This window comes from Eptesicus fuscus, chromosome 13 (genome assembly GCF_027574615.1).
Source record: "Eptesicus fuscus isolate TK198812 chromosome 13, DD_ASM_mEF_20220401, whole genome shotgun sequence".
In the NCBI taxonomy this organism is placed as follows: domain Eukaryota; kingdom Metazoa; phylum Chordata; class Mammalia; order Chiroptera; family Vespertilionidae; genus Eptesicus; species Eptesicus fuscus.
The window spans coordinates 83,022,450-83,046,076 of record NC_072485.1 but is presented as its reverse complement, the minus strand read 5'-3'; the positions used below and the strand labels follow the sequence as shown (position 1 = coordinate 83,046,076).

Below are 23,627 nucleotides of genomic sequence, written 5' to 3'. Positions count from 1 at the left end.
GGGAGACAACTTTGCTGTGACTATTCTCACCTCACTCCAGGCACTGGCCGCTGGTGTGTAACAAAGTCCCGTGTGAACACTCAAGGTCGCAGCCTGTGCTAGTTTGGGAGGACATGGGGGCACCCTGCGGTCACTGGGATGGGTTGACCAAAGCAGGACCACGGAGCAGGCCGGATGGGGGTTGTGGGCGGGTGTCAGGTGCCCCACAGCCTGAGGCTCCTGAGAGGTCCACCCCAACCTGGCCCCAGCCCCAGCCCCTCACTGCCCATCAGCCCAGGCCACAGGAAGCCACATGAGGTGCTTGGCTGGTGCTGGGCCTGGCAGCTGCTCGCTCCCACGGCCCCTTTATTTGCAAAGTCGTACAGACACTTCGGGGCCACGTTCCCAGGACAAAGCAGGAACCCCTAACAGGCAGCAAGGAACCGCACTCCCCTTGCTGAGGACACCCGGGGGGGGGGGGGAGGAAGGGAGGGGACAGAGATGCAGGGGGACAGACACATGGACAGGTCGGGGCTCCTGGTGGTTCCCGGGGCCTCTGCACCACTGGCTGGGCTCATCTAGGGGAGGTGTGGGGGCTCGTCCTCAGGCACCAGCCCCACCTGCTGGCTGGCAGCTCGCCTGAGCCCGTGTGTCGCAGAGCCCACTCCAGGCACCAGCCCCACGGTGGTGGGGGGCCCCCGGGGAGTCAGGGCAGTGACAAAGGGGGCTGCTGCCCACGCACTTTATTAGAGGCACGGGGGGGGGGGGGGCCTGCCCGGCCCCACATGGAATGTGATGACGGGGCTCCGCCCCAAGCACCAGGGCCAGCAGGAGGCCCTCACCCCACCCCAGCCCGGTGAAGGGTCCCAGGGAGAGCTGCTCTGGGGAACACGTGGGTGTGGACGCCGAAGGCGCCGGCTGCCCCTCGGGCACGTGCTCAGAGGCCCACAGGGGACGAGGTCCTCTCCCCGGTGGGTGGCATCCTTTGGCAGCGAAGCAGGGTGGCAGGCAGGGCAGCCTATGCGCAGTAGGTGTCGGCCTTCACCACCTGGCAGTACATGGTCATCGCGAAGGTCAGGCCCAAGATCTGTGGGGACACGAGGGGGGGCGGGGGGGGAGCCCTGGGCTGAGCGGAGCCACAGAGCCACGTCCTGCCTGCGGGCGCCCAGCCCCTCCTCGGGATGGCCCCCCACCCTTGGCAATTTGGGTCCATCACAACCACCCCCTCAGCCCTGCAGGCATAGTGGGCACCTCGGGACTCCTGGGACTCAGCCCCAGGCCCGCCTCTCCCTGGCATGGCCAGCCTGGGCTCTGCAGGTGGCTTCAGGGCGGCTGCATCGTGCGTCAGCTGCCCCCTCCCCACCTGCCGGGCCCCAGCACCCTGCCCCTTGCCCATTCATCCAACTGGAATCGTGTTCATCTGCTCTGGCTTCGAACCCAGGAATGGGGGCTGCCCGGCTGACCAAGGTGACTGACACGGCTTAGCCCCCTGGATGCAGACACTCAGGGTTCCGTAGGGGTAGGGGGCAGGGCCCCCAGCTGGACCTGCCATCAGCCCTGTGAGCACCACCCGCTGGGCAGGGGCTGCAGGGGCAGAGCTGGGGGTGCCCAGGGTCCTCACAGAGAGGTGTCCAGGCTGCGCCTCATCCACTTCGCTCATGCAGGGTCCCTGTCCCCCCCACGGACCCACCTCTGCCTGGGGACGGGGCTCCACGGGGGCAGGGCATCTGCGGCTGTTCCCCGGGGCCTCAGTGGGGAGCTGCCGCCCTCCGTACCTGCACCAGCGCCGTGCACAGCCCGAAGACGCCCACGGCCAGCAGGTTCTCCTGGAGCCACATCTTCACCGTCTCGTAGCAGGGCTGGAGAAAGGGGGGTGTCACCGGGGCTGGAGAAAGGGGGGGTGTTAGCGGGGCTGGAGAAAGGGGGGTGTCACCGGGGCTGGAGAAAGGGGGGGTGTTAGCGGGGCTGGAGAAGGGGGGTGTCACCGGGGCTGGAGAAAGGGGGGGTGTTAGCGGGGCTGGAGAAAGAGGGGGTGTCACCGGGGCTGGAGAAAGGGGGGGTGTCACCGGGGCACATTGCTGCGAGGCTGGCCCTCTACCCCCAGGTCCTGGGGCCAAACCAGCAGACGGGCGGGACGGGCGCCGGCTCACCGCCTTCCACCAGGTGCCAGGTGCATGCAGCCCGCAGCTCTCACTGAACTCCAGGCAGCAGGAGTCGGGCACGCGCGTGGCGTTGTAGACCTCGAACCAGTCCGTGTAGTTGGAGACGCCGCAGCAGCGGAACTGCGGGCGGCACCAGGCGGGACCTCGCTGAGGGGCCCACGCCACACATCCAGCGCCCACAGGTCCGGCACGCCCCACCCGCCACGCCTCCTGCCCCACGCCCCACCCGCCACGCCTCCTGCCCCACCGGCCGGGCCGCCCGCCCTCGTCCGCACGCCCCACCCGCCACGCGTCCTGCCCCACCGGCCGGGCCGCCCGCACCCTCGTCCGCACGCCCCACCGGCCGGGCCGCCCGCACCCTCGTCCGCCCGCCCCTCACGTCGGTCTGGATGATGCTCCAGGCGTTGGTGAGCCCCACGTTGCCCGGGGTGCCGTACAGGTGCAGGCCCTTCTTCAGGTCGCCCTGCGCGTACCTGTCGATCTGCAGGGGCCGCGTGGTCAGCAGGGCCTCCCCGTAGACCCACGCCTGCCCTCGCCCCTCCCTGGAGTCACCTCCCCCAGAAGTCCCCGCAGCGCCCAGGGCTTAGTCCTTCGTCTCCCGGCCCCTGGGTGCTGAGCACTGGATGGGTCAGACACAGCAGCCCGCTCAGCTGGACGCACAGGTGCACAGGCTCCAGCCGGGCGTGCCCGCCGGTCAGCACACACGACCGCGCCATCGGCTGAGGGCCTTGAGGCTTCTACACCCCAGCGAGGAGCAAACCAGGCCCCGCCCCCAGGCCTCCAGGAAGGACCCGGCCTGGAGCGTGTCCGGTGCCGGGAACAGGAAGCGTTCCCCGCAGAGTGCGGTCCTGCCCAGGCGGCGGGAGCCAGCTGAGCGCCACGCGCAGGAGGGCAGGTGAGCAGGAAGTCACAGTCCCGGTCACAGCCCGGGAACAAACGCGTGAGTGAGCCCGGACTGACGTAAACGGACGGTTAAGGGAACAAGTGGGAGACAACTACCCCCAGGGAGCTGGGCGTCCGACGAGGGGCCGCTGAGGCAGCCGCTGGCCGGCACCCTGGAAGCCGCTGGCCGGGGGCTGACCTTGTCGGTGTAGGCGAAGAAGAGGACGGTGACGGTGACCTCCAGCAGGAACACCAGCAGCAGCAACACGAAGAACTGCAGGGGTGGGGGAGGCACGGGCTCAGCACCCAGCCCTCCGGCCCAGCCGCCCAGCCCTGGAGCACACTGTCCTGGGCCGTCATGGTCACCGTCATCCCGCCCAAGTCCACCTCCAAGGCCGCGGCCAGCCCGGGAGCATCTCCACAAAGGGCCCCAGGGCGAAGGTGGGGGTGCGGGGCAGGAGCTGGGGTCCCGAAGGGGCGGTCTCGGGAGACGGGCCTGTGTGACGGGGGGCACGTGTCCTGACTCGGGAGGCCCCTACCTAGCTGTGGCCTCTCAGAGCAGCCCACAGCCCAGGAGGTGGAGCCATGAGTGGGAGCCTGCGCCCCAGGCCCCGCCCCACGCAAGCCCCGCCCCGCGCCCGCACAGGCCCCGCCCCGCACTCACGGTGAGCAGGAGGCACTTGTTCTCCTTGATGGCCCCGATGCAGCCCACGAAGCCGATGGCCATGATGAAGGTGCCGGTGACGATGAGCAGGTTGGCGGCCGACAGGGACGGGAAGGAGGAGGACAGGGTGGCGAAGTTCCCCTGCGTGGCGGCCAGCCAGATGCCCACCCCCAGGATGCCGCATCCTCCCAGCTGGGCCGAGGGGCAGGGGAGAGGCACGGTGAGGCAGCAGCAGGGGCGTCCAGGCAAGCCCGCGTGCACCTCGAGGGCCCCCTCCCGGTCCTGTCCCGACACCCCGATCCACGGCCACCGTGACGGACAGCAGGGCCCCACACCAGGGCCTGGTCACACGGGTTGGGGGGAGGCGCTGGTCTGAGCACTCGCTATCATGAATGGGGCGCCTGTTGAGGCAGCCTGGGCAGGGGCCCCAGAGCACCCCCCAACCCCACCCTCCAAGACGCACCCCCCGCCGCCCCAGAACACAGTCTGCACCTCACCCACCCACACCGCCTCCAGCCCAGCCTCGACCTGAGCAGCCCAGGGAGCCCCGCCCGAGAGGCCCCAGCAGGACCCTGCGCTCGCTCTTCCTAAGTCCGGCTTCCTGCTGGGTGGGCCGCCCACAGCACCCACAGGTCCCCCAGGAGTGCAGGCCGGCACGGAGCGGAGCCTGCTCCCGCCCTCGCTGCCTCCTCCCTCAGCCACCACAGCTCTTACCGGATTTCATAATTGCTCATTATTACAAAAACCAATTAAAATGAGAGGAAGAAGGGGGAGAGGCGGGGCGGCGATGAACCAGAGAGGGCTCTCGGCCTCGCCTGGTGGTGGGGGCGCCCAGGGCCGGCCAAGGGGGCTGTGGCTCCAGCCCCCTCCCTCAGACATTGAGGCCTTGGGCTCTGGGTCGGCTCGGGATGAAACGGAGGCTGTGTTCCGGGGTGCAGGCAGCCCCACGAATGCTGGCCAGCACTTGGGGACCGACGGCTGATGGCTCGGGAAGGCCAGGCAGCCCTGGGGCCCTGCCCCACGCTAGGACTGGACAGTCGTGGGACCCTGCGCGCCCCCAGGGCCCAGGAGCGTCCTGCCAGTCTGGTCTCGGCCCCCATGGGCTTGGCCTCAGGGCAGCCCCGGGCACAACTACCCCTCAGAGTGCTCACCTGCCCACCCAGGACAGCTGGGCCGCCGACGCCAGGGGCAGTGTTCCTTACCCGGGCCACCAAGACCTGCATCACCCACAAAAGCCTCCCGAGCCCAACAGCCAGACTCGTACCCATCTCCCCGACAGTGAACCGAGGCTGGGCGATGAGCCACCCGCCCGCTCCCTAGGCCTGGGCCTCAACCGAGGCAGGGACCCACAGCTCCGGCAGGCCCTGTGGGCTGAGCCCCTCCCCCCGTCAGCCGGCCACAGGGCGGGGGCGTGGGGGCGGCAGCTGCCGCTCGTCTCCATCACTGTCTCCATCACACATGGTGCATTAAGCCTGCCGGCTGGCAGGAGACCACAATTACCGGGGCGGGGTGAGCTCAGCCCAGGCCTCCTATGGCGTTGGGGTCCCTCTGGGCAGCACCCGGCTGTGCCCCTCCCAGAGCAGGTGGGGGCTGCAGCGGCCGACGGGAGAACCAACCAGGGGCAGGAAGTGCAGGGAGGGCCCCGTGCTTCTCGGTACCGAGTTGGGGGACCCGGGTGCAGAGGCTGACCAGCCCCGGCACTGCCCGACCGGCCTGGGGGTTCCCTGTGTGACAAGGGCCTCTGCCCCGCATGGGATTAGAACCTTCGAGGCTTCGGCACAGCGGTCCCGATGGAACGGGACTGTGACCCGGCTACGGAGGCCGGGCGCCCGGGGAGGCTGCCCGGATGGAGATCCGGGAACCCACTCACTGGACACATCACCGGGTGTCTGCCCCCCCCACACACTCAGCAGCTGGTTCCTCATACTCCGCACACATCCAGGCACAGGCACGCACACACCACCCCCCAGACCATCCTCACCTCAGAGCCAGGCGTGGGCACAGCCCAGGCGGGCAGGGTGCTGACTGTAGGGAGATGTGTGTGCCCCCACGTGTAGGTGGGCTAGAGGCAGGTCCCACCAGCAACCAGGGATGGCGCTGTCCCTGGTGCTGACTGCAGGGGAGGCCACCAGCGCCCCTGGCCACCCTGAGCCTGTCTACGGGAGCCGCCACTCGGGGCACAGAGGAGGCAGGGGTGAGCACGGACTCATTTCATTCCCCCGCCTGCCTGCCTGCCTGCCTGCCTGGCTGAGCCCCAACTTGTCCCCATGCCCATCGGGACACCCAGCACCTCATCCCCATGGCCTCTGGGTCTCGTGGGATCTCCAAGGACCCCGTGGGGGAGGGGAGGAGACTGTGGCTGGGGCACTGTGTGCAGGAATAACGCCACGCAGACCCGCACGGGGCAGGGGAGGGACCTGGGCAGGGAGGGGCCCACCTCTCTGCGGAGGAACTCGTAAGCCAGGCCTCTGGACGGAGGACAGTGACCGCTGGATTCGCTGGCCCCTGGCCCCTCACCGGTTCACAGCGCTGGGCCTCAGGCTGAGCCCGGTGGGTGAGGCTGCCTCTTGGGGCCGGGCCCTGACAGAGGGAGGTGCCGAGCTGCTACTTAAAACCAGACTGCCTCTGCCTCAAGGCTGCGGATGGCTCCTGTCGGCGGGAAAAGGAGAGCACGCTGCTCCGAGGGGAAGCTGCCGGGCAGCACAGCCGTGGGGACGAGGAAAGAGACGGCGGAAGGGGCCGTCCGGGGTCCGGGGCCAGGAGGGGTGGGCCCCACTGGCAGCCCTGGGGGGCGTTTCCTTAACTAACACTCCACGAAATGCCCTGGCCCGCAGCCTGAGGTGGAGGAGAGACCCAGACACACGCCATCCACACCGGGGACCCAGGCCCACGGCCCACGTCGTCACAGACGCCTCTCACCGCTAGTGTCACCTGCGACGACGCACGCACCCTCACAGCTCCCAACACGCGGCCCTGTGCCCGGGACCCCACCCCCCCGGGCCCTCCACATCAAGCACATTTACACAGAACAGTCACCAAAACTCTCTCAGAGCACGCACAACGCTGCACGCCTGTGCTTAATAAAATTACCTGTAATTTCGAGATGTTTCTGCGTATGCAGCTTTTAAAACATTTTGGCAGGAAAATTACAGCCTCCAAGTGCAGGAGAAAAATGGGCCCCGTTACATGCAGACACAGAACAGCACAGGCAGGAGGATAAGCCGGCCTGGCTCCCCAGGCCAGAGCTCCCAGCCCTCCCAGGGCAGGCCGGCCAGACGGCGAAGCTGGGGGCCCAGGACGCCACCCCAAGCTTACCAGTGTCCACCCTGCACCTCCCCAGCCGCTCGCTCACGGCCTGGGGCACGGCTGGACCCACTCCCCAGCTAGACAGAAACCCAGCCGGACCACAGCAGACCCTGAGCGCACGACAGCCTGGGAGGGGAGGGTCCAGCCTTGCCCCACTGACCCCCTGCCTCTCACGCACCCTGCCCTCACCTGTCCCTGGCTGCGACCCGCCTTCCTGCTGCTGCTTCCTTGTCTGCGTACTTTCCAGTTGGCCTCGGGCATGGCTGGGATGCCACCACCTCCAGGCCCAGGGCAGGTGGGTGCCAGCAGGACCTCTGCCGACGGCTCTCTGGCCACACGGCTCAGGGTGGCAGATGGCCGGGCAGCAGGCCATGTCCTTGGAATGGGGGGGAGGGCTGGGTGCCCACAGGGGCCAAGCCTGTGCCCAGAAGCCCCTCACCTGGCAGCCGGCACAGCCTCGGTATGGGGGCTGGGCATGGTGGAGGGCACCATCTACAAGCCGTTCAAGAATGGCAACATCTGCCCCCCAACTGCAAGTCAGGTCTGCAGCTCCCGCGGAGGGTCGGGGGCTGAGTGAAGGGGCCGGGGTTCCCCACCGTGGCCGTTACCGGCGTGGCGGAGCCTGAGCTGCTGGGGACGCTCCGGGGGACTCGCAGGCGAAGGCCCCGCCTGGGGACCCCGAGCTCTCTGCGCACAGGCCCGCGTGAGGGACCCCTCTTCTCCACGCAGGCAGGTGTCCCGGTGGCTGAGGCAGATGAGGGGAGAAGCAGGGACCTGGCCATGCCCCACCCCACTGCCCCCAACCAATCCACAACCCACATGCCCCCCCTGGTGACACCTGTGGCTGCAGCTCTGGTCCCATCTGCAGCGTCACTGCTACCCATGCCGGTGCCCCTGCCGCTGTCTGCTCGGAGCTCCGGCCGCACCCACCGCCCCGCGGGCTCCGGGCCTGGCCCCCCTCTCCCAGGAGCCCCCGGCAGAGAACAAACTCCTAGGGTGACCCTCCGAAAAGCAGGCATCTTGGGCAAGAGCCGCCTTGGGTCACACCCCACATTTGACCCCAGGCTAGCTGCCCCCCAAAGTGGGAGAGAGAAGAGCCAGGGCCCAGGATGGAGGGAGGTGCCGAAAGGTAGACCTGGGTTTCTAGGCATCTGTCCTCAACTGGACCGCATGCAAATGAGCATGCAAATGCAGCCTCCTTCGGTCCACAGCCCAGGGAGCGAGAGCCACGCCCCTTGCTCCCAGGTGTGGAGGAGGGGGGTTGGCCCAGGAATTAGTGAAGGACCCGGGAGTGACCTTGACACCCTCTCCAGCAGCCGCCCCCGCCCAGCCTGTGGGCCGAGGCCTGGCCAGGCTCCTCCGACCCGGGCAGGTGTGACAGCCGCCCCTTCCCTGCAGCATGGGTCCGGCCGCAACTGTCCCCGTCCCGGGGGAGGGGCCACCTGACAGACACAGCACCTCCGGGCTCAGCAAAAGTTCTGGAAGCCGCCCCCGCCTGTTGGAGGAGGAGGCAGCAGGCGAGACACCCCGCAGACACTCAGGGTGGCCCTCCGTGCCCACAGCCCACTCAGTGTCCGAGCCGGCCACCCCCCACAGCGCACTCTCCCTTCCCAACGCCTCCAGAGACGGGGGTACTTCGCCCCTACACCCCTCATAAGCGGGGGTCCCTGGGACTGGTAGGTGGGTCCACTTGATGGGGGGGCGATAAAGAAAGAACTCAGGCTGCGGGACGGAGGGAAGCGGAGCGGAGCACCAGCCCAGCACACAGACCATGCGGACCCCTGGCAGGTGCCCCGGGCAGCGCTACGGGCACGCTCGTGGGGGGCATCCCCCTCGGGAAGAGGCCGCCGCCCAGCTGCCCAGGGAGGAGGCCGGCTGGACTCCCCGCCCCACCGGCCGGTCCAGCCCTGGCCGCCGGCCAAGCAGCGACCGGGGACCTCGCCTCTCCACCCGCACGTCCCGCCCGCTCCAGCGGCGCAGGTTCTCCCTGGGTCCCCCCGAGAGCCAAGGCGCCCCGGCCCGGCCACTCACCCAGAAGAGCAGGTTGAAGGCGAACATGAGGTACTTGACGGCCTGGAGGCAGCCGCGCGCCATGCCGCAGCGCTGGAGCTCTAGGAGGAAGATGAAGGACAGGTCCAGGTAGAAGACCACGTACTTGGTGCCCTTGGGCGGCGGGGAGCGCGCCGGGGCCGCCTTGGGGCCGGGGCCGCCGTGCAGACCGAACGGGCCGCCGGCGTCCCCGCCGTCCCCGCGCCCGTAGAGGCTGCTGTAGCGCCGGAAGGGGCCGCCGCGCGCGAAGCCCGGCTCCCTGCCCTCCGGCGACGGGCTGCGCCGGTACGTGGACTCGTCGGTGCTGGAGCGGCGCATCGCGCCCGGGCCGCCGGCGGGCTCAGCGCCCCGCGCCCCCCGCCGCCGCCGCGCGCCGCATCCCGCCGGCCGCCCCTCCCCGCACCCCTCCCCGGCCCCCCGCGGTAGCAGCCGCGAGCCCCCCGCTCAGACCCGGCGGGTCCGGACACCTGCCCGGCCCGCCAGCCGCAGCCCCGCGCCCCGCGCCCCAGCCCCGAAGCCCCGCCCCGCGCCCCCCGCCAATCTGCGCCCGCCCCGCCCCCGCGCCGACCCTCCCCGCCCGGCCCCGCCGCCGGGCAAATCCGACCGCTCGGCCCCGCGCCGGCCAATCCCAGCCCCGGGCGACGCCCCCGCCCGCCCCGCCCGGCGCCCCTCACGCTCCCCTTCCGGGCTCGCTAGGGAGGATGGGGCTGGCGGAGGCCGGGGAACCAGTGGGGGGCGGGAGGGGCACGGAGGGCGGGGGGCTAGTCCCAGCAGCGCTCAGCCCCAGGAAGGGCGCCCCGGCCTGCCCCGGCCTTCCCCGGGCCGCCCTGCGCGGGGCCTGGCGGGGCTCGGGGACCTCCAGCCGCCCAGACGGAGCTCCGTGCAAATGAGTGACCCCTGTTGTCCGGTGGGACCTGGGGCGGCTCCGGACCAGAGCGAGGTACAACGCAGCGCCAGGGAGTGTAGCCCAACACGTCTTGGGGTTCCCACTCTCCGAGCAGCCTCCCCTACCCCCACCCTGGGCTGGGCGGGGGCTGCCCTGGGACCCCAGAGCTCCTGCAGCTCACAGCTTGGGTGGGGAGGGCGCCTGCGGTGGCAGGGGTCGGCCTGGGGTACCCAACCTGGGGGACGGTGCGTGGGGAGGCTGCGGGGAGGCAGGGCTTTCATTTAAGAGGAGTCAGGGTGAGAGAGGGCAAGCGGGGAGGGAGTCCTGGGTGCTGGGGAGGGCAGGGGGGTCACTCTGCAAGGCAGGTCTGGGAAGTTTTCAGACTTAAAGAGAGGGCCGGAGCCCTGGCTGTGTGGCTCAGTGGTTAGAGCATCAGCCCATGGTCACTGTTCAATTCATTCAATTCCCCGTCAGGGCATGTACCTCGGCTGCAGGTTCGATCCCCCGCCGGACTGGGGCACATGTGGGAGGCAACCAGTCGATGTGTCTCTCTCACATCAATGTTTCTCTCTTTCCACCCCCTCCCTTTCACTCTCTCTAAAAATCAATGGAAAAATATCCTCCAGTGAGGATTAACAAATAAAATGGAAATAAATAAAAAGTGCCCGGCCCCCTGGCTCAGTGGTTGACCTATGAACCGGGAGGTCAGGGTTCGATCCCCAGTCAGGGTGATGGCTGGGGACCCAAAGACAGGCCCACTCCGGGCCCAGAGATCCACCCTGCCCCTCTCCCAGCCAGGGCGGCTGGCAGCCCCGCCCAGGCCTGCCTCTGCGGCCGGGAGCCCGCACGCGACGTGGACAGCGGGCCACGCGGAGCCCTCGCGGGTGTGACGCTCCACGACCGCCTTTGTGAAGCTCGTGGACCGAGGGCCCAACTTCCACCTGCACCAGCCCAGGCGGAAGTCCGAGCCCAGGATCGTCCCCACACTCGGACCGGACCCGAGCCAGGTCCCAGACACCCAGTGACTTGCACCCCCCCAACATGCACCCACGCCCCTTGTACTGAAGATGCTGCCAGAGGTGGGTGGGCATGGGGCCCGGCTCCCAGGGCAGGGCCTCCGAGGACAACAGTGGGTTCTGGTGGCCAGGCCTGGGCGGGGCAGTGATGGGCAGGGCTCCCATGGGCTCCCCTCCAGGCCTTCATCACGCTGGGGCTCAGGCGGGAGAGGGGGCGGGGGGGGGGGGGGTCGGCTTGGGTCTCCACATTGGGCCCAGCACCCTGGATGCCCTCAGTTCCATCTCCCTCAGCCAGAGCTGTCCCAGCGTCCCCCAAAAAGTCCCGCCACCCCCACTCTCATCTACCAAACCCTGTGCCATCACTCCAGGTGAGCAGGTGAGTCTGAGATGAAACCAGAAGACCCAACCCAGCACCAGGGTCAGTTGGGGTGTGGACACAGGTGGGGGGCTTCCCCAGGGATCCTGTCCCCCAAGTCCAGCCCCTCCCCCACAGCAGCCCCTTCCTGCAGCAGGTGGGGCTCCAGCAGAGCACATGGGGAGGCAGCCTCGGCTGGCTCGGCCCCAGGCCCAGGCCCAGGCCCAGGCCCAGGCCCAGGCCCAGGCCCAGGCCCAGGCCCAGGCGAAGCCAGGAGGCAGCCAGACCTCCCCACCGCCCGGCCAGCAGTGACGTACCTGGGCTTGCACGGGAGTCAGGCGGTGTGCAGTGGCCCTGAGGCCGGGCCGGGCGGGCGCGGGGTCAGCAGGGCCAAGGCAGGCGGGCGGGAGCTCTGCGGAGGGAAGACGGGCAGGGTGAGGCTGCACCTCGTGGGGGTGGGCAGGGCCTGGGCAGTGAGAGCTACTCAGAGGCCACGGCCCCTCCTGGCTCTACCAAGGCTCAGCACCAAGGACCTGGCCAGGAAGCGGCAGCCCCGCCTCAGAGGTGGAGGCCTGGGGCGGAGGGACAGACAGGCGATTGACTGCGTGGCCCCCGAGCCCGCAGTGGCCGCAGGGCCTGGCCGCCCACAGCCCAGCAGGGCAGCCAGCTCGGGGTGGAGGGCCGGCGGCAGCTCTGAGGCGGCTCCGAGGAGCCGGGAGGCCGGGCCAACACAAACAGGCCTGTGGTGTCCCCTTCCTGCTGCTGCTTCAGCCCCGCGGGCCCGGCGCCCACCCAGCCCCCAAGTGGGGGAGGGGCACGCAGACACCAGGCTGGCACCCCCTCCGCACGCAGGACCCAGGCGGGCTGTCTCCCTGACCCAAACCAGGGCCTCAGGGGCTGGGAGACACCTGCTCCAAGGAGGGGTCCCGCCGGAAGGGGCCACCAAGGGCCCGTTCTCCTCCTGGGCCCCCCGGGCCAACCCGAGCTCAGGGCCTGCCCCCCGGCTCCTCCTCCTCCCCTCCGGTGTTCCTCAGCTGGAGGCCACGTGGCGCCAGAGGTGGAGGGGGACACAATTAGGACCCTGGGGGAGGGGTGCCTGCCCACCTACCAAGGCCCTGGGAGCACCGGGCCTCAGATGCCCAGTGTATGCCCACCCCACCTCCGTGAAGGCCTGCGCCCCCGGGCCCCGCAGGGAGCCCACATCAGGCCAGGCACCGGGCGGGCGGGCAGACAGGGACATTCTCAAAGGCCGTGCGCCCAGGGGTGCCCGGTAGGTCATGAGGTTAGGGCCACCCAGGCTCCAGCACCCCTGCCACACCACACGCACGACGCCCCAGCCCCGGGGCTAGTGTGGGCGCAGAGGTGGGCGCCCCGCTGACTCTGGGGAGGAGCCCACACCTGAGTGTTCATGGGCCCCGCCCGCCCCACCCCGCGCATCCAGGGTGAGCACACAGCTAGCCACAGCACCGGAGCCACTGGCCAAGCCCGGGCCCACGTCCCCACAGCCACGCTCAGACCCGCCAGCCGCACAGCTCTGGTTCCCCAAGGGGAAACTGAGGCTGTGACCCAGGGCCAGTGGGCGGGGCCTGTTTCCAGGACAACGCGCAAGGCCAGAGTCTCAGCAGCGAAAACTTCAATCTTGGATTTCCCCTTATCCCCTGCCTGCCCTCAAGTGACCCTTGCTGGCAGGAAGCATAGCTCATGAGTTCCAAACCATGTGAGCACAGCTCCCCCCTCACGCCCCCCATTACTGGGACAGGACACCCTGCACCCACCCTCTGGTCCTCCCCAGAAGCCCGGGCCATATCTGTGCTGACACTCCGCAGAGGGGGTCAGCAAGGGCCCCCACGAACCCGGCAGGCGGGCAGAGTCCCCCCCACCCTCACCAGTCCCGGGCCCCCATGGCTCCCTCCTGCCCCTGGCCACCCTGAAGAGAGCCTGGCTCTCTCCTCAACGTGCTCCCCAGTACACACACCCGCAAACACACACACACACACAGCCACTCAGGGCCGGGGGGGGGGGGGGGGGCAGGGCTGACCTCTGAGGCTCCCCGGGCTCCTGTGGTCCAGCCGGGGCAGAGCTGAGCTGGGAGGCCCGAGAACCCCAAGTGCCCCAAGGGGCCTCTGCGCACCCGCGCTGGGGCAACGCACACGGCTGGGACGGGCAGCCGCTCTCTCCCATGGCCTCTCCTGGGAAATCAGGGAGCTGGAGGGAGGAAGTTCGGGAAGAGGATGCTGCCACCGCCCCCAAATCTACATCCGGCTCTCAGAATTCCAGGAATGTCAACTTGGCTCGGGTGCGGATCAGGGCGGAGACTCGCTCCCCTCACTCCCAGTAAACAAAGGCTCCCTCCGCGGAGCACTGGTGGGCAGGCCTGGCCCCGCCTCCAGGAGGCCTTCGGCCCCCACCCCCTCCCCATGGTCCACCCGCGGACACCCCCAGGCCCTCCTGGGCTCCCTCTCACCTCCACCACTTCTGGCAGCCTCTGCGGCTGAGCCTGGGTCTGACCCCAGGCCACTGTGACTCAGGGCCCCGAGCCTGCCCATCTGGCCAGGGACAGGATGTACGTCCAGTCAGTGGGAGGGGGGTTGAGGGGTGTCAGGGAAGGGAAGTTGCTTTGGCTCGTGGCTCTGCACGTGGCAGGATGGGGGATGGCAAATGCCATTGGGGAAGGGGTCCAGGGTCCAGGCAAAGGTGGAGGCACAAACTCCAGGCAGGCAGCAGCTCTGGCCAGCTCTACCCAGGACCCAGAGGACCCTCAATCTCCCTGCCCCCCCAACTAAGGTCTGAGAGGACAATTAGCTGCCACCTGGGACCCAACAGAGACCCAGATGTCTGTCCCAGGCCAGCGAGCCTGCACACACCCTAAGCCACAGGTGCCACCTGGCAACACAACCAGCCCCGCAGCCCAATGCTCGCCTCCCGCAGGGAGCCTGCCCTGCACAAAGCCTACGCCCAGCCCCAGCCCAGGATCATGGGGCTCACCCCACCCCATTTCCAGACACACATTCTCCTTCCTGTAAACCCTCCAGGCTCCTGCCCCATCACCTCTGGCTCCACCACCTACCCTGGCCCTAGCCCAAACCTGCCTCCTGGAGCTACCCTGCAGGTAAAACCTCCAGGCCCCTGCCCAGGGTTCCCTTTGCCAGGATCCGTCCTTGTTCACACACTCAGGCTCACCCCTAGTGAAACCCCGTGTTCTTCAAGGTTCAACTCAAAAGGCGCCTCTTCCGCGACGCCCTCCCTGACCATCCTCTCCGCCCCGCTCCTGTCCTCACAAGCGAGGTCCGACGCCCTGAGATCGCGGGACCCAGCACAGCCTGTCCGGGGCGGGTGCGGACCCATCCGGCCCCTCTCCCGCAGCCCCTTCCCCGGGAAGAAGGGAGGAGGGACGCGGGCGAAGCGATGGACACGGCGCAGGCGGGGAGGAGCCGCCGGCCGAGCGCGCCACGGACCGATCGCCCCCCCGCGCCCCCCCGCCGTCGGCTATTGATAACTACCTGGCCGGGGCCGGTATCGAGCGGGCCGGGCGGCACCCCGAGGAGACCCCAGAACTCAGCCACAGAGACCCCCGGGCCTCGGGCAGGGGCTCCGGGCAGGGGACCCCTTTCGGGGCCGGGCCAGGAGGGGCGGCGGGAAGACCCGCCCGTGGCCGCGCCCAGACCCTCCGCCCCCGCCGCGGGGTCGCCCCGCCACTTGTTGCTGCGGCTCGGCTCGGGGCTAAGCGCTCGGGCTCGGAGTCCACGCCGGTTCTCTCGGGCCCGGGCCCGGGCCTGGTCCCGGCTCCGGCGCCGCGAGCGGCGGGACTCCGGCCGCATCCCCGCGGGCGGACGCTGTACCTGCGCGCGCCGTCCGCCCGCCGCGCCGCGCTCAGTCGTGCGAACACGAGAAACGCGAACCGCGCCGCCGAGCCCTTGCGGCCGCGCTCGGACGCCGTAGGCCGGGACGTACCAAAGCTGCCGGCGGGGGGCGCCCACCGCTCCTGCCGTGGCCGCGGGCCCCCTGGGGCCACCCCACGCGCGCGTGAAGCAAGCTCGTCGCGTCGGGAAGGCGAGGCCCACGGCGCCGGGGCCCGCGGGGCAGGAGGGGGCGGGGCCGCCACTCCCGCGCATGGATGCGCCCGGGGGGCGGGGACTGAGGCCCAAAAGCCGCCGGCAGCCCGAGCGCCGCCGCTGCTGCTGCCCGCTGTCGCCATGATCATCCCCGTGCGCTGCTTCACGTGCGGCAAGATCGTCGGCAACAAGTGGGAGGCCTACCTGGGGCTGCTGCAGGCCGAGTACACCGAGGGGTGAGGCGCCGGGTGGGCGGGCGAGGGCCTGCTGGGCGGTGGGAGTGTGCCCTGCGGGCCCGGCGGACGTGGGGCCGGGGCCGGGGCCGGGCCGGGAGCAGGGATTGGGGCCGGGGCCGGGGCGGACGTGGGGCTGGGGGCCGGGGCCGGGCCGGGAGCAGGGGTTGGGGCCGGGGCCGGGGCCGGGACCTGGGCGGACGTGGGGCCGGGAGCAGGGATTGGGGCCGGGGCCGGGGTTGGGGCCGGGGCCGGGGCCGGGGCCGGGGTTGGGGCCGGAGCCGGGGCAGACGTGGGGCCGGGCCGGGAGCAGGGATTGGGGCCGGGGCCGGGGCCGGGGCCGGGGCCTGGGGCGGACGTGGGGCCGGAGCCGGGGCCGGGCCGGGAGCAGGGGTTGGGGCTGGGGCCGGGGCCGGGCCTGGGGCGGACGTGGGGCCGGGAGCAGGGGTTGGGGCGGGGGCGGGGGCGGGGGGGCGGGCGGCGGCGGCGGCACTCACACCGATCCCAGGTGACCTGATGGGCTGTCAGTCCCAGAGCCCAGCCCCGCTCTCAGAACAGCGTTATCCTCCTCCCCTGCAGTTTGGGGGACGGAGGGGAGTCGGGCATCAAGCCACTGGTGTTGGGGCTTCTGGTACCCTCTGACCAGCCAGGGCGCTTCTCCAGGGCAGTTAAGCCCTCAGCCTGCTCCCTGACCCCCTCCCTGCTGTGGGGCCACCCCTGGCCCTGGAGGCCCCCCTGTCCTCTAGGGGCGGGACAGCTTCCTGAGACGGGCTGTCTGTCATCGAGGCTCTGCAGCGCCTGTTTCCTGTGCTCATCCCGCAGCGCAGTCACCCCCGGGCCTGCTGCCTCTGTTCCCCACTAGCCACACCTCGTCCGCGGTGGGGTCGGCTAGGTCCTGACCACATTTGGGGGCCTGGCGTGTGCCAGCCAGCGTGCCACAGGCTGTCAGAGCAGGTGTGAGCAGAGCAGGGATGGGCACGTGTTTGCACTGGACCCCGAGGGGGCTGCCAGGGTGCCCAGGACCCTCCCTGCGAGCCGAGCTCCCCTTCCCCTCCCTGCACACGGGGCCAACGGTGGGAGAATTTTCTGGAGGCCTCGAGGGTGAATGGTCTGGGTCCCAGGGAAATTGGGGGCTCTTATTGGCTTGGGAAATGGGCGAGGCGGCTCCCTAGAGAGGAGAGACCTTTCTCTGGCCGCGGCGGGAGCAGAGCTGAGGGGAGGCCCCACCGCGGCCGCGGGAGGCCGGGTGGACAGACCGCAGCCTGCTCTCCTGCCCGCAGGGACGCCCTGGACGCGCTGGGCCTGAAGCGCTACTGCTGCCGCCGCATGCTGCTGGCCCACGTGGACCTCATCGAGAAGCTGCTCAACTATGCGCCGCTGGAGAAGTGACCGTGCGGCCGCAGTGGGGCCACGGCAGCGCCTGGCCGGAGACCCTCGCGCTGCGGTGTGGGAAGCCGGGAGCGGTGCCTGCCCACAGCTGTGGGGACGTTTGGCTCCTGCTCTGGAGGGAACCATCCAATAAAGTCTTTGCAGAACCGCGTGGAGGTCCTCACCGCCGGGCTGGCTGTGTTCTGCCTCAGGCCGAGGCCTCGTGGGGGTGAATGTGGGCCCTCACTGCCTGGGAGGAGGGAGAGCCATCCCCATGGCAGCTCGCAGCCTGGGGTGTCTCCCTCAGGAAGGGGTGCTCTCACAGGGCACTGGCACCCCCACCCTGGGTTGTGGGTGCTCGGCAGGCTGAGTGCAGAGCTCCTTGCATCCTCTCCCAGGATTTAGGAACCACATTTTCCGGGCCCTGAATAGAGTGCTGCTGAGGTCCTGCTGCCAGAGCTTCCAGGCTGCACCCAAGCGCGAAGCCCCCGCCTGCCCCCCGCCCAAGTTCCTGCCGAGGGGAGGCAGCACCTGGCCGCCTGGGCCAGCCCTGAGGCCCCCGCAGGTCACAGGTGGCCCTGAGGAGGCTCTGCAGGTGGTCGGCTGCCCGGGCCTGGGCGCTGGCCTTTGGTCCTGTGGGCCAGCCAGCAGAGGGTCACCCTGGGGAGGGCGGGGGCCCTGATGCCCTGCGGCCAGCAGGACGCAGAAGCCACTTCAGAGCAAGGGAGGCAGCCTCCCGCCCCGTGGCCCAGACCTCTGAGGTGGGGGCTGCGGGGTGGACAGCCCACGCCTTGTGGGCAGGAGCTGGGCAGAGGGTGAGTGGCCAGCTGGCTCCCATCAACAGCACATCCTGCCAGACCCCAGGCCTCGCACCTCTCCAGCCCGGGTCACAGCCCCATCTTCCCAGGTGAGGTCCTGCTGGGCCTGTGCTCGGCTGTGCCTGCCGTTGGTTCCCTTGAGTCCTGTCAGACTCGGCGCACACCTGGCTGCCCCGGCCCCGGATCTGCCCCCGGCCCTGCCCGCCTTGTGGCCGTGGGTGGGTGGCTCCGTCCTCCCTGCGAGATGTGAGGGCTCGGGACCAGACCCATCTCGGTAACGGAAGCACCTGCGTATCCACAAACGTTTATTGAGCACCTGCTGTGTGGCAGGGCAGGTCTAGTCCTACAGCAGTGAGTACAGGCCCCCCAAGCCCCTGCCCGGGGTAGGGGAGAGGACAGTGAACATCGCGGCCTTTGTGGTGACGGGAGCAGCAGGACAGCGGGCTCAGCAGAGGCACAGGACCCGGGGCGGCACTGGGACTGGTGGCCAGCACACGGACTCCTCACTTGCAGCCAGTCCGCACTGCCTGCACCTACCCCCAGCATCACCCCGCCCAGGCCTGCCCCGGCCACCATGTGGGGAGTGTCCGAGGGTGGGCCAACCCGGCCCCTCCAACTAAGCACAGGCACCAGGGAAGTGGCCTGGGGGGGCGTTTATGACAGAACCCAGGCCCCCACATAAGCAGAAATGCTGGGTCCCCCCAACTGCAGGAGGGGTCCCTGCCTCAGGATTGGTAGGCAGCAAAAGGCACTTGAAGCTCTCTCTAGGGATGGGGGTCCCCAGAGGTCACGGTGATGGCACGCTGGTGGGGGCACGGGCATGAGAACCTCCCTGGCACGGGCAGAGGGGAGGGAGAGGCGCCCAGGGACCCCGGCTCCCTGGCCGTCAGTAGTGGCGCTCAGTAGTCACGGGGGAAGATGCTCGCGCGTGCCCAGCGGGCCGGCCGCGGGCGGGGTCAGTAGTGCTCCAGCTTCAGGCTCTTGTACAGGCAGCAGGTGAAGATCATGCCGAACACCTGTGGTGAGGAGCTGGCATGAGTGGGCCCCGGCCACCCGCCCGCCACCTAGTGTCCCCGCCCCCGCCCCCAGGCCGCACCTGCACACAGGCGATGCCGATGCCCACGGCCCCGATGACCCGCAGGTGCTCCTGGATGAAGGTCTCCAGCTTGGTGATGCAGCCGCCCTGCGGGTGCAGGTGGGGGTGGGCGCTGAAGGCAGGCAGGTCCCCACACCCAGCGTCCCTCCCCCGGGGCCCAGGCCCCCCACCTACCTCCACCTTGTAGATGTTGGAGGCGTGGTCCCGCTGGCCGCAGTGGGCCACCACGGTCTTGCAGCAGCTGTCGGGGACCAGGCGGCCGCCCGCCTCCCCAGAGCGGATCCACTCGCTGTCCCGCCAGTCCCGGGAGTTGTTGCTGCCGCAGCAGTGGAACTGCAGGGAGAAGGCGGCGGCTGAGTGCCCACCCCACCCACCCTGCGGGCTCCCTCGAGGTCCCAGAAAGGCCACCCGCCAACCTCCTGCTGCAGCTTGTCCACGGCACTGGTCACGCCCTCGTGGCCCGGCTGGTGGTACCGCTTGGTCATGGTGTCCTTCAGGTTCTCCTTGAGCTCCACGTTCAGCTGGGGGCAAGTGGTGATCACGTCAGCCGCTGTCTAAGGCCTCCGGGCGGGGCAGGCGCGGGAGACGTGTGTGGAGGACTGGGGGGGGGGGGCGGGCGGAGAGGGCCAGGCTCCGGTGCTGGCTGAGGTAGGGGTCAGGTGGGCTGGGAGAGTCCCCCAGGTGAGCCTGGGGAGCGGCGGGGGCAGCGAGGGAGCTCCAGATCCTAGGAACACCTGCTTTCCCCATGAGCCCCTACAGTGCACCCTACCCCCTGCCACCCAGCCCTCACTCCAGGGCCTGATGGCACAATGGTCAGCTCTGGAGCTTGGGGGTCTGTGTGTGCGTGTGTGTGTGCATGTGCGTGTCCCTGTGCGTGTGCGCCCCCGCGCGGCCTGTCCGGCGCCTCACCTGCTGGTAGTAGACGTAGGCCAGGATGCCGGCCACAATCTCCAGCAGGAAGATGATGAGCAGCAGGATGAAGTACTGGGCAGGGAAGGGCGCAGTGAGCAGGGACACAGACACCCCATCCACGAGAATTCCTGGTGACGGCTCCACAGAGTGGCCCCCCGCAGCTCCCAAGTGGTCACAGAGTGAGGGCTCCAGATAGCAGGAGAGGGCTTCCCTCGCCGGAGGGCCGGGCAGGTGGGAGGACACCCCCCGGGGAGCACAGCAGAGGCGATCCTGCAGTGTCACACTCGCCCCCCCTCAGTCCCTTCTTCCCCAGTCAGGGCCCCAGAGCCAGCCCCAGCCAGCCAGCGGGGGAGGCCCCCACCCAGGTCCCCCCACCCCCAGTGCCAGCGGCGTCCTGCTGACCGGGCGCAGCAGATTCCGCCGCTCCTTGAAGGTGGCACAGCAGCCCAGGAGACCGGTCACCATGACAACAACGCCAGCCACCACCAGGATGTAGGCCGTGGCCAGGTAGGTGTTGGAGGCCAGCAGGCTGATGTAGTCACTCTTCAGGGCCAGCGTCCAGACGCCCACGGCCATGACGGCCAGGCCGGCCAGCTGGGGGCACACCGGTCAGTCACCACGTGAGCCCAAACCAGCCCCTCCAACTAAGCACAGGCAGCAGGGATCCCCGAGGTGCCATCGCCTCCCCCAGGGCCAGGGGAGGCCGTGCCGGCGCCTCACCCAGAAGCAGCAGTTGAAGGTGAAGAGCAGGTACTTGAGGCAGACGGTGCCGCACGTGGCCTTCTTCTCGTTGAACTCGCCCATCCTGGTGCTGGGAGGGGGGGTGGCGGTCAGAGCCCTCCCCACCGGACTGACCGGGAGGACAGCCAGACACCAGAGGGGGCAGAGGGAGGGATGCCGATGCCCAAGCAGCCACTGGCCCTGGGAGTGTCCCTGGGACCCAGGGCACTTTGTCGGAGGGCAGGGCAGGGCCCCCTCCCATGACAACCGGGCCGATGCCTGCTGCCCACAGCCCTAGAAGGCGGGAGGGCCTGGCTCCCCTGACCAGACCCCCGGGCACTGGGGGCGCAGAGGACCCCAACCACCACCGGCTGACACCCCCACTGGCAGCCCGGGTAGGAAGCCCCAGCAGGCACCTTGTGGTGAGCTCATGCAGGCCCCGCCCACCCCCCACCCCAGCATTCCCCAGGCCCCATGTCACAGGCTGGACGAGAGGGGTGGAGGCCCCTCAGAGACAGACTGGCCTCAGGAAAGCCCCTCAGGCTTCTGTTAAAGGCCAGACCTTTCTTCCTTCCTCCAGAAAGAGTGGGCGCTGTGGCCCTGGCCAGTTTGCCCAGTGGTTAGACCGTCAGCCCATGGACCAAAGGGTCTCGGGTTTGATTCCCAGCCAAGGGCACGCACCTCTGCTGTGGCTTCCCCAGCCTCCGTAGGAGCACGTGCCGGAGGCAACCAATCGAGATGTTTGTCTCACAACGATGCTTCTCTCTCTCTCCCCCTCCTCCCTCCCTTCCACTCTCTCTAGAAATCATTGGGGAAATGTCCTCGGGTGAGGATTTAAAAGAAGAAAAAAGGAGGGGGCACTGTGGAGGGTCCAGGCAGGCAGAGCTGGCAGACACCCCCTCCCCGGGTTTCCTCGTTGCTGGAAGGGGGACCGGCAGCTAACGCCTGTGAGAAGCGCAGCTACAGGCTGTCCTGCTCGGCGGCTCCCCAGCCAGGAGCAGCAAGACGGCCCTGCTGCGAGGTGACTACACGGGACGGGACGGGACGGGACGGCAGGCAGGGAGGGCGGAGGGACAGACGGCGGTGCCTGGGGCCACCTTTCCAGACACAGCAACACCCACAGCTCGACTCACCGCCCCGCCCAGCACTCACCTGGCTGGCAGGAGTGGCTGCTCCGGAAGGCAGGTGGACAGTCCCCAGGAGGTCCCACTAGAAGGGCAGCGACAGATCAGAGGTCTGGCCCCCTCCGCGGGGCCGGCTGCCCCAGGCGGTGGCGTCCAGAGGAGGCTTAAGTCACTGCCAGCAGCAGCCAGGGGAGCGGCCAGTATTTCGGTCTGAGCCAGGGAGGGGCAGGGCAGAGGACATTTCTGGACAGACCGATCCTCCTAGGAACCCCGCGCCTCCTCCCTGCACCCCACCCCAGGCCTTGGCGCCAGACCTGCCCGGCCCTTCCCCCACGGAGCAGCAGTGCCGCAGCCTGTGGAGCCCCACGCGCGGCACACGGCCCCTGGGCCTGCTCGGAGGTCCCAGGCCTCCGGGGGAGGCTGGCTCCGGACACAGACCCAGCCCCCGCGGCCGCACACGGGCCACCCGTGGGGAGGGGCCCCCCTTTCCGGGAGAGTCTAGCGGATGTGAATCCCCAGGGAAAGGGCGGCCAGAAATAGTTCCTGCGGCCGGGAACAGAGCCGCCCCACCCCGGTCCCCGCACCCCAGCTGGGCCCTCGGAGGCCCGCGCAACGAGGAGGGGGACCCGGGATGGCTCCAGCCTGGCCCTGGGAGGAATCCCGCGTCACCGCGATGAGGTCACCGCCGCCGCCGCCCGCCCACCCACTTGCACCGGGTGGTGGGCGGGCCTGCGGGCGGAGGAAAGGGGACCGGCGACCAGGAACAATGAGTGGGATGCTCAGGTGGGGCCCCTGGCCCGAAGGGACCGTCTGAAGGCCGGTCGGAAGACGCGGGAGGCGTCCCGCCCTCGCCCTGCGCCCCGCTCCGCCCGCACAGCCTCCTGGTGACCGACTCCCCTCCGGAAAGGGCCTCCCGAGGCTGCGGCCGGGCCTCCGAGCCCGCGCCACGCAGGACTTGGGACTCTCGGCCCCTCCCGGCCCGCCCGGCCCGGCCAGGTGGCGCACTCACCGGACGCGTCCGAGTCGGGCGGGGATAGAGGCTGAGAGCGCTGGGAATGCACGGCCCGCTGGCGGCCTGCGAGGGAGGTGCACCGGTCGCCTACGGCCCCGCCCCGGCCCGCAGGCCCCGCCCATATCGGCAAACCCCGCCCCGGCCCGCAGGCCCCGCCCATATCGGCAAACCCCGCCCCGGCCCGCAGGCCCCGCCCACGGTCAACAAACCCCGCCTACGGCCCACAGGTCTGAACGCACGCTCTGCGCGGGCGGGCGGGATACCAGCCGGTGCAGACGCCTAGAGAGGGTCTCTAACGGGGCTGTGCAGGCCGGGCGAGCTGCAGCCCAGGGGCCTCCACAGCCTGGCAGGGCCCAGACCCTCAGGAGACGGAGGAACTGAGCTGGGGGCGGGGAGGAGGGGGAGGCAGCCAGGCCAGCCAAGGCCCGGACTCTGTCCAGGACCCTGTTGTCCTCCAGGCCCAATGCTGCTTTCTCTCCTCCCAATCCAGGTTCCACCCAGAGGCTACAGGGGTCAGCAGGACGGATGGCCTGGCGTTCGGAGGCCTAGGGTCGCTGTGAGAGACACTCCAGTCTGGAGGGCGTCTGGCCTGGCAGCGGTGGGAGGGCTTGAAAAAGTCTTGCGGACCCACTAGACTGGGAGACTGAGTTGGGGGCGGGGGGGTGTAAGGAGGGAAGACTCCCAGCCCAGCCGGGGTCTGAGTCCCCACATCACGGGGCAGCTCTCCAGGGACAGTGGGCAGCACTCCCCCACCTGCCCTGGGCTCAGCGGGCAGCTCCCAGCTCCCCAGGCAGGACTTGGGCATGGCAGGTGGCGCCAGGCCTGCCCCAGGAGGCTCCACGCAGGACGGCCGGGCGCCGGTGGTTTACCCAGAGCTGCGTGAGGGTGGCGTGGCAGAGAGATGGCCACCTGAGTGTGGACTGGGAGGAAACCCCACCAGTGCGCCCTGCGGAGCCTGTGGGCCTTGGTCTCCGTGTCCCTACGGAGAGGCCC

General features: G+C 69.7%; 3 protein-coding genes across 8 annotated transcripts; 1 reads left to right on the top strand and 2 right to left on the bottom strand.

The window, feature by feature from the left end:
- Positions 1–306: 306 nt before the first annotated feature.
- TSPAN4 (tetraspanin 4) lies at positions 307–15,332 on the bottom strand. Of its 6 annotated transcripts, none has more exons than XM_054725871.1 (9): positions 15,251–15,332; positions 11,617–11,711; positions 9,025–9,104; positions 3,688–3,879; positions 3,223–3,297; positions 2,521–2,622; positions 2,130–2,261; positions 1,755–1,838; positions 307–1,066 (listed from the first exon to the last, which is right to left on the bottom strand). In XM_054725871.1, the coding sequence occupies exons 3-9, from the start codon at positions 9,085–9,087 to the stop codon at positions 998–1,000; spliced, it is 717 nt and encodes a 238-aa protein (XP_054581846.1). In that variant the 5' UTR covers positions 9,088–9,104; positions 11,617–11,711; positions 15,251–15,332; the 3' UTR covers positions 307–997. The 6 variants fall into 6 exon arrangements, with proteins under 6 accessions (XP_054581846.1, XP_054581845.1, XP_027992328.1 ...); XM_054725870.1 differs by lacking the exon at positions 15,251–15,332 and adding an exon at positions 15,139–15,221; XM_028136527.2 differs by lacking the exon at positions 15,251–15,332 and adding an exon at positions 14,800–15,122.
- Positions 15,333–15,378: 46 nt separating this feature from the next.
- On the top strand, positions 15,379–17,124 carry POLR2L (RNA polymerase II, I and III subunit L). The gene is made up of 2 exons (XM_054725873.1): positions 15,379–15,587; positions 16,865–17,124. Exons 1-2 carry the CDS (start codon positions 15,493–15,495, stop codon positions 16,971–16,973), a joined length of 204 nt encoding a protein of 67 aa, XP_054581848.1. The 5' UTR covers positions 15,379–15,492; the 3' UTR covers positions 16,974–17,124.
- Positions 17,125–18,062: 938 nt separating this feature from the next.
- On the bottom strand, positions 18,063–22,722 carry CD151 (CD151 molecule (Raph blood group)). Its single transcript, XM_008159574.3, has 9 exons — positions 22,632–22,722; positions 21,651–21,707; positions 20,499–20,589; positions 20,181–20,372; positions 19,776–19,850; positions 19,283–19,387; positions 19,041–19,199; positions 18,867–18,953; positions 18,063–18,786 (listed from the first exon to the last, which is right to left on the bottom strand). Exons 3-9 carry the CDS (start codon positions 20,580–20,582, stop codon positions 18,727–18,729), a joined length of 762 nt encoding a protein of 253 aa, XP_008157796.1. The 5' UTR covers positions 20,583–20,589; positions 21,651–21,707; positions 22,632–22,722; the 3' UTR covers positions 18,063–18,726.
- Between the last annotated feature and the right edge of the window lie 905 nt (positions 22,723–23,627).

Bases quoted from the DNA above. Each gene is read 5' to 3' on its own strand.
- POLR2L (XM_054725873.1), top strand. From the start codon at position 15,493: ATGATCATCCCCGTGCGCTGCTTCACGTGCGGCAAGATCGTCGGCAAC. The intron at 15,588-16,864 runs GTGAGGCGCCGG...TCCTGCCCGCAG, and splicing joins CAGGCCGAGTACACCGAGGG to GGACGCCCTGGACGCGCTGG.
- CD151 (XM_008159574.3), bottom strand. From the start codon at position 20,582: ATGGGCGAGTTCAACGAGAAGAAGGCCACGTGCGGCACCGTCTGCCTC. The intron at 20,373-20,498 runs GTGAGGCGCCGG...GTGTGCCCCCAG, and splicing joins CCTTCAACTGCTGCTTCTGG to CTGGCCGGCCTGGCCGTCAT. The intron at 19,388-19,775 runs GTGAGGCGCCGG...ACTTGCCCCCAG, and splicing joins CCTACGTCTACTACCAGCAG to CTGAACGTGGAGCTCAAGGA.
- TSPAN4 (XM_054725871.1), bottom strand. From the start codon at position 9,087: ATGGCGCGCGGCTGCCTCCAGGCCGTCAAGTACCTCATGTTCGCCTTC. The intron at 3,298-3,687 runs GTGAGTGCGGGG...CCACCCCTGCAG, and splicing joins ACAAGTGCCTCCTGCTCACC to TTCTTCGTGTTGCTGCTGCT. The intron at 2,262-2,520 runs GTGAGGGGCGGG...TGCCGCCCGCAG, and splicing joins GGAGCATCATCCAGACCGAC to TTCCGCTGCTGCGGCGTCTC.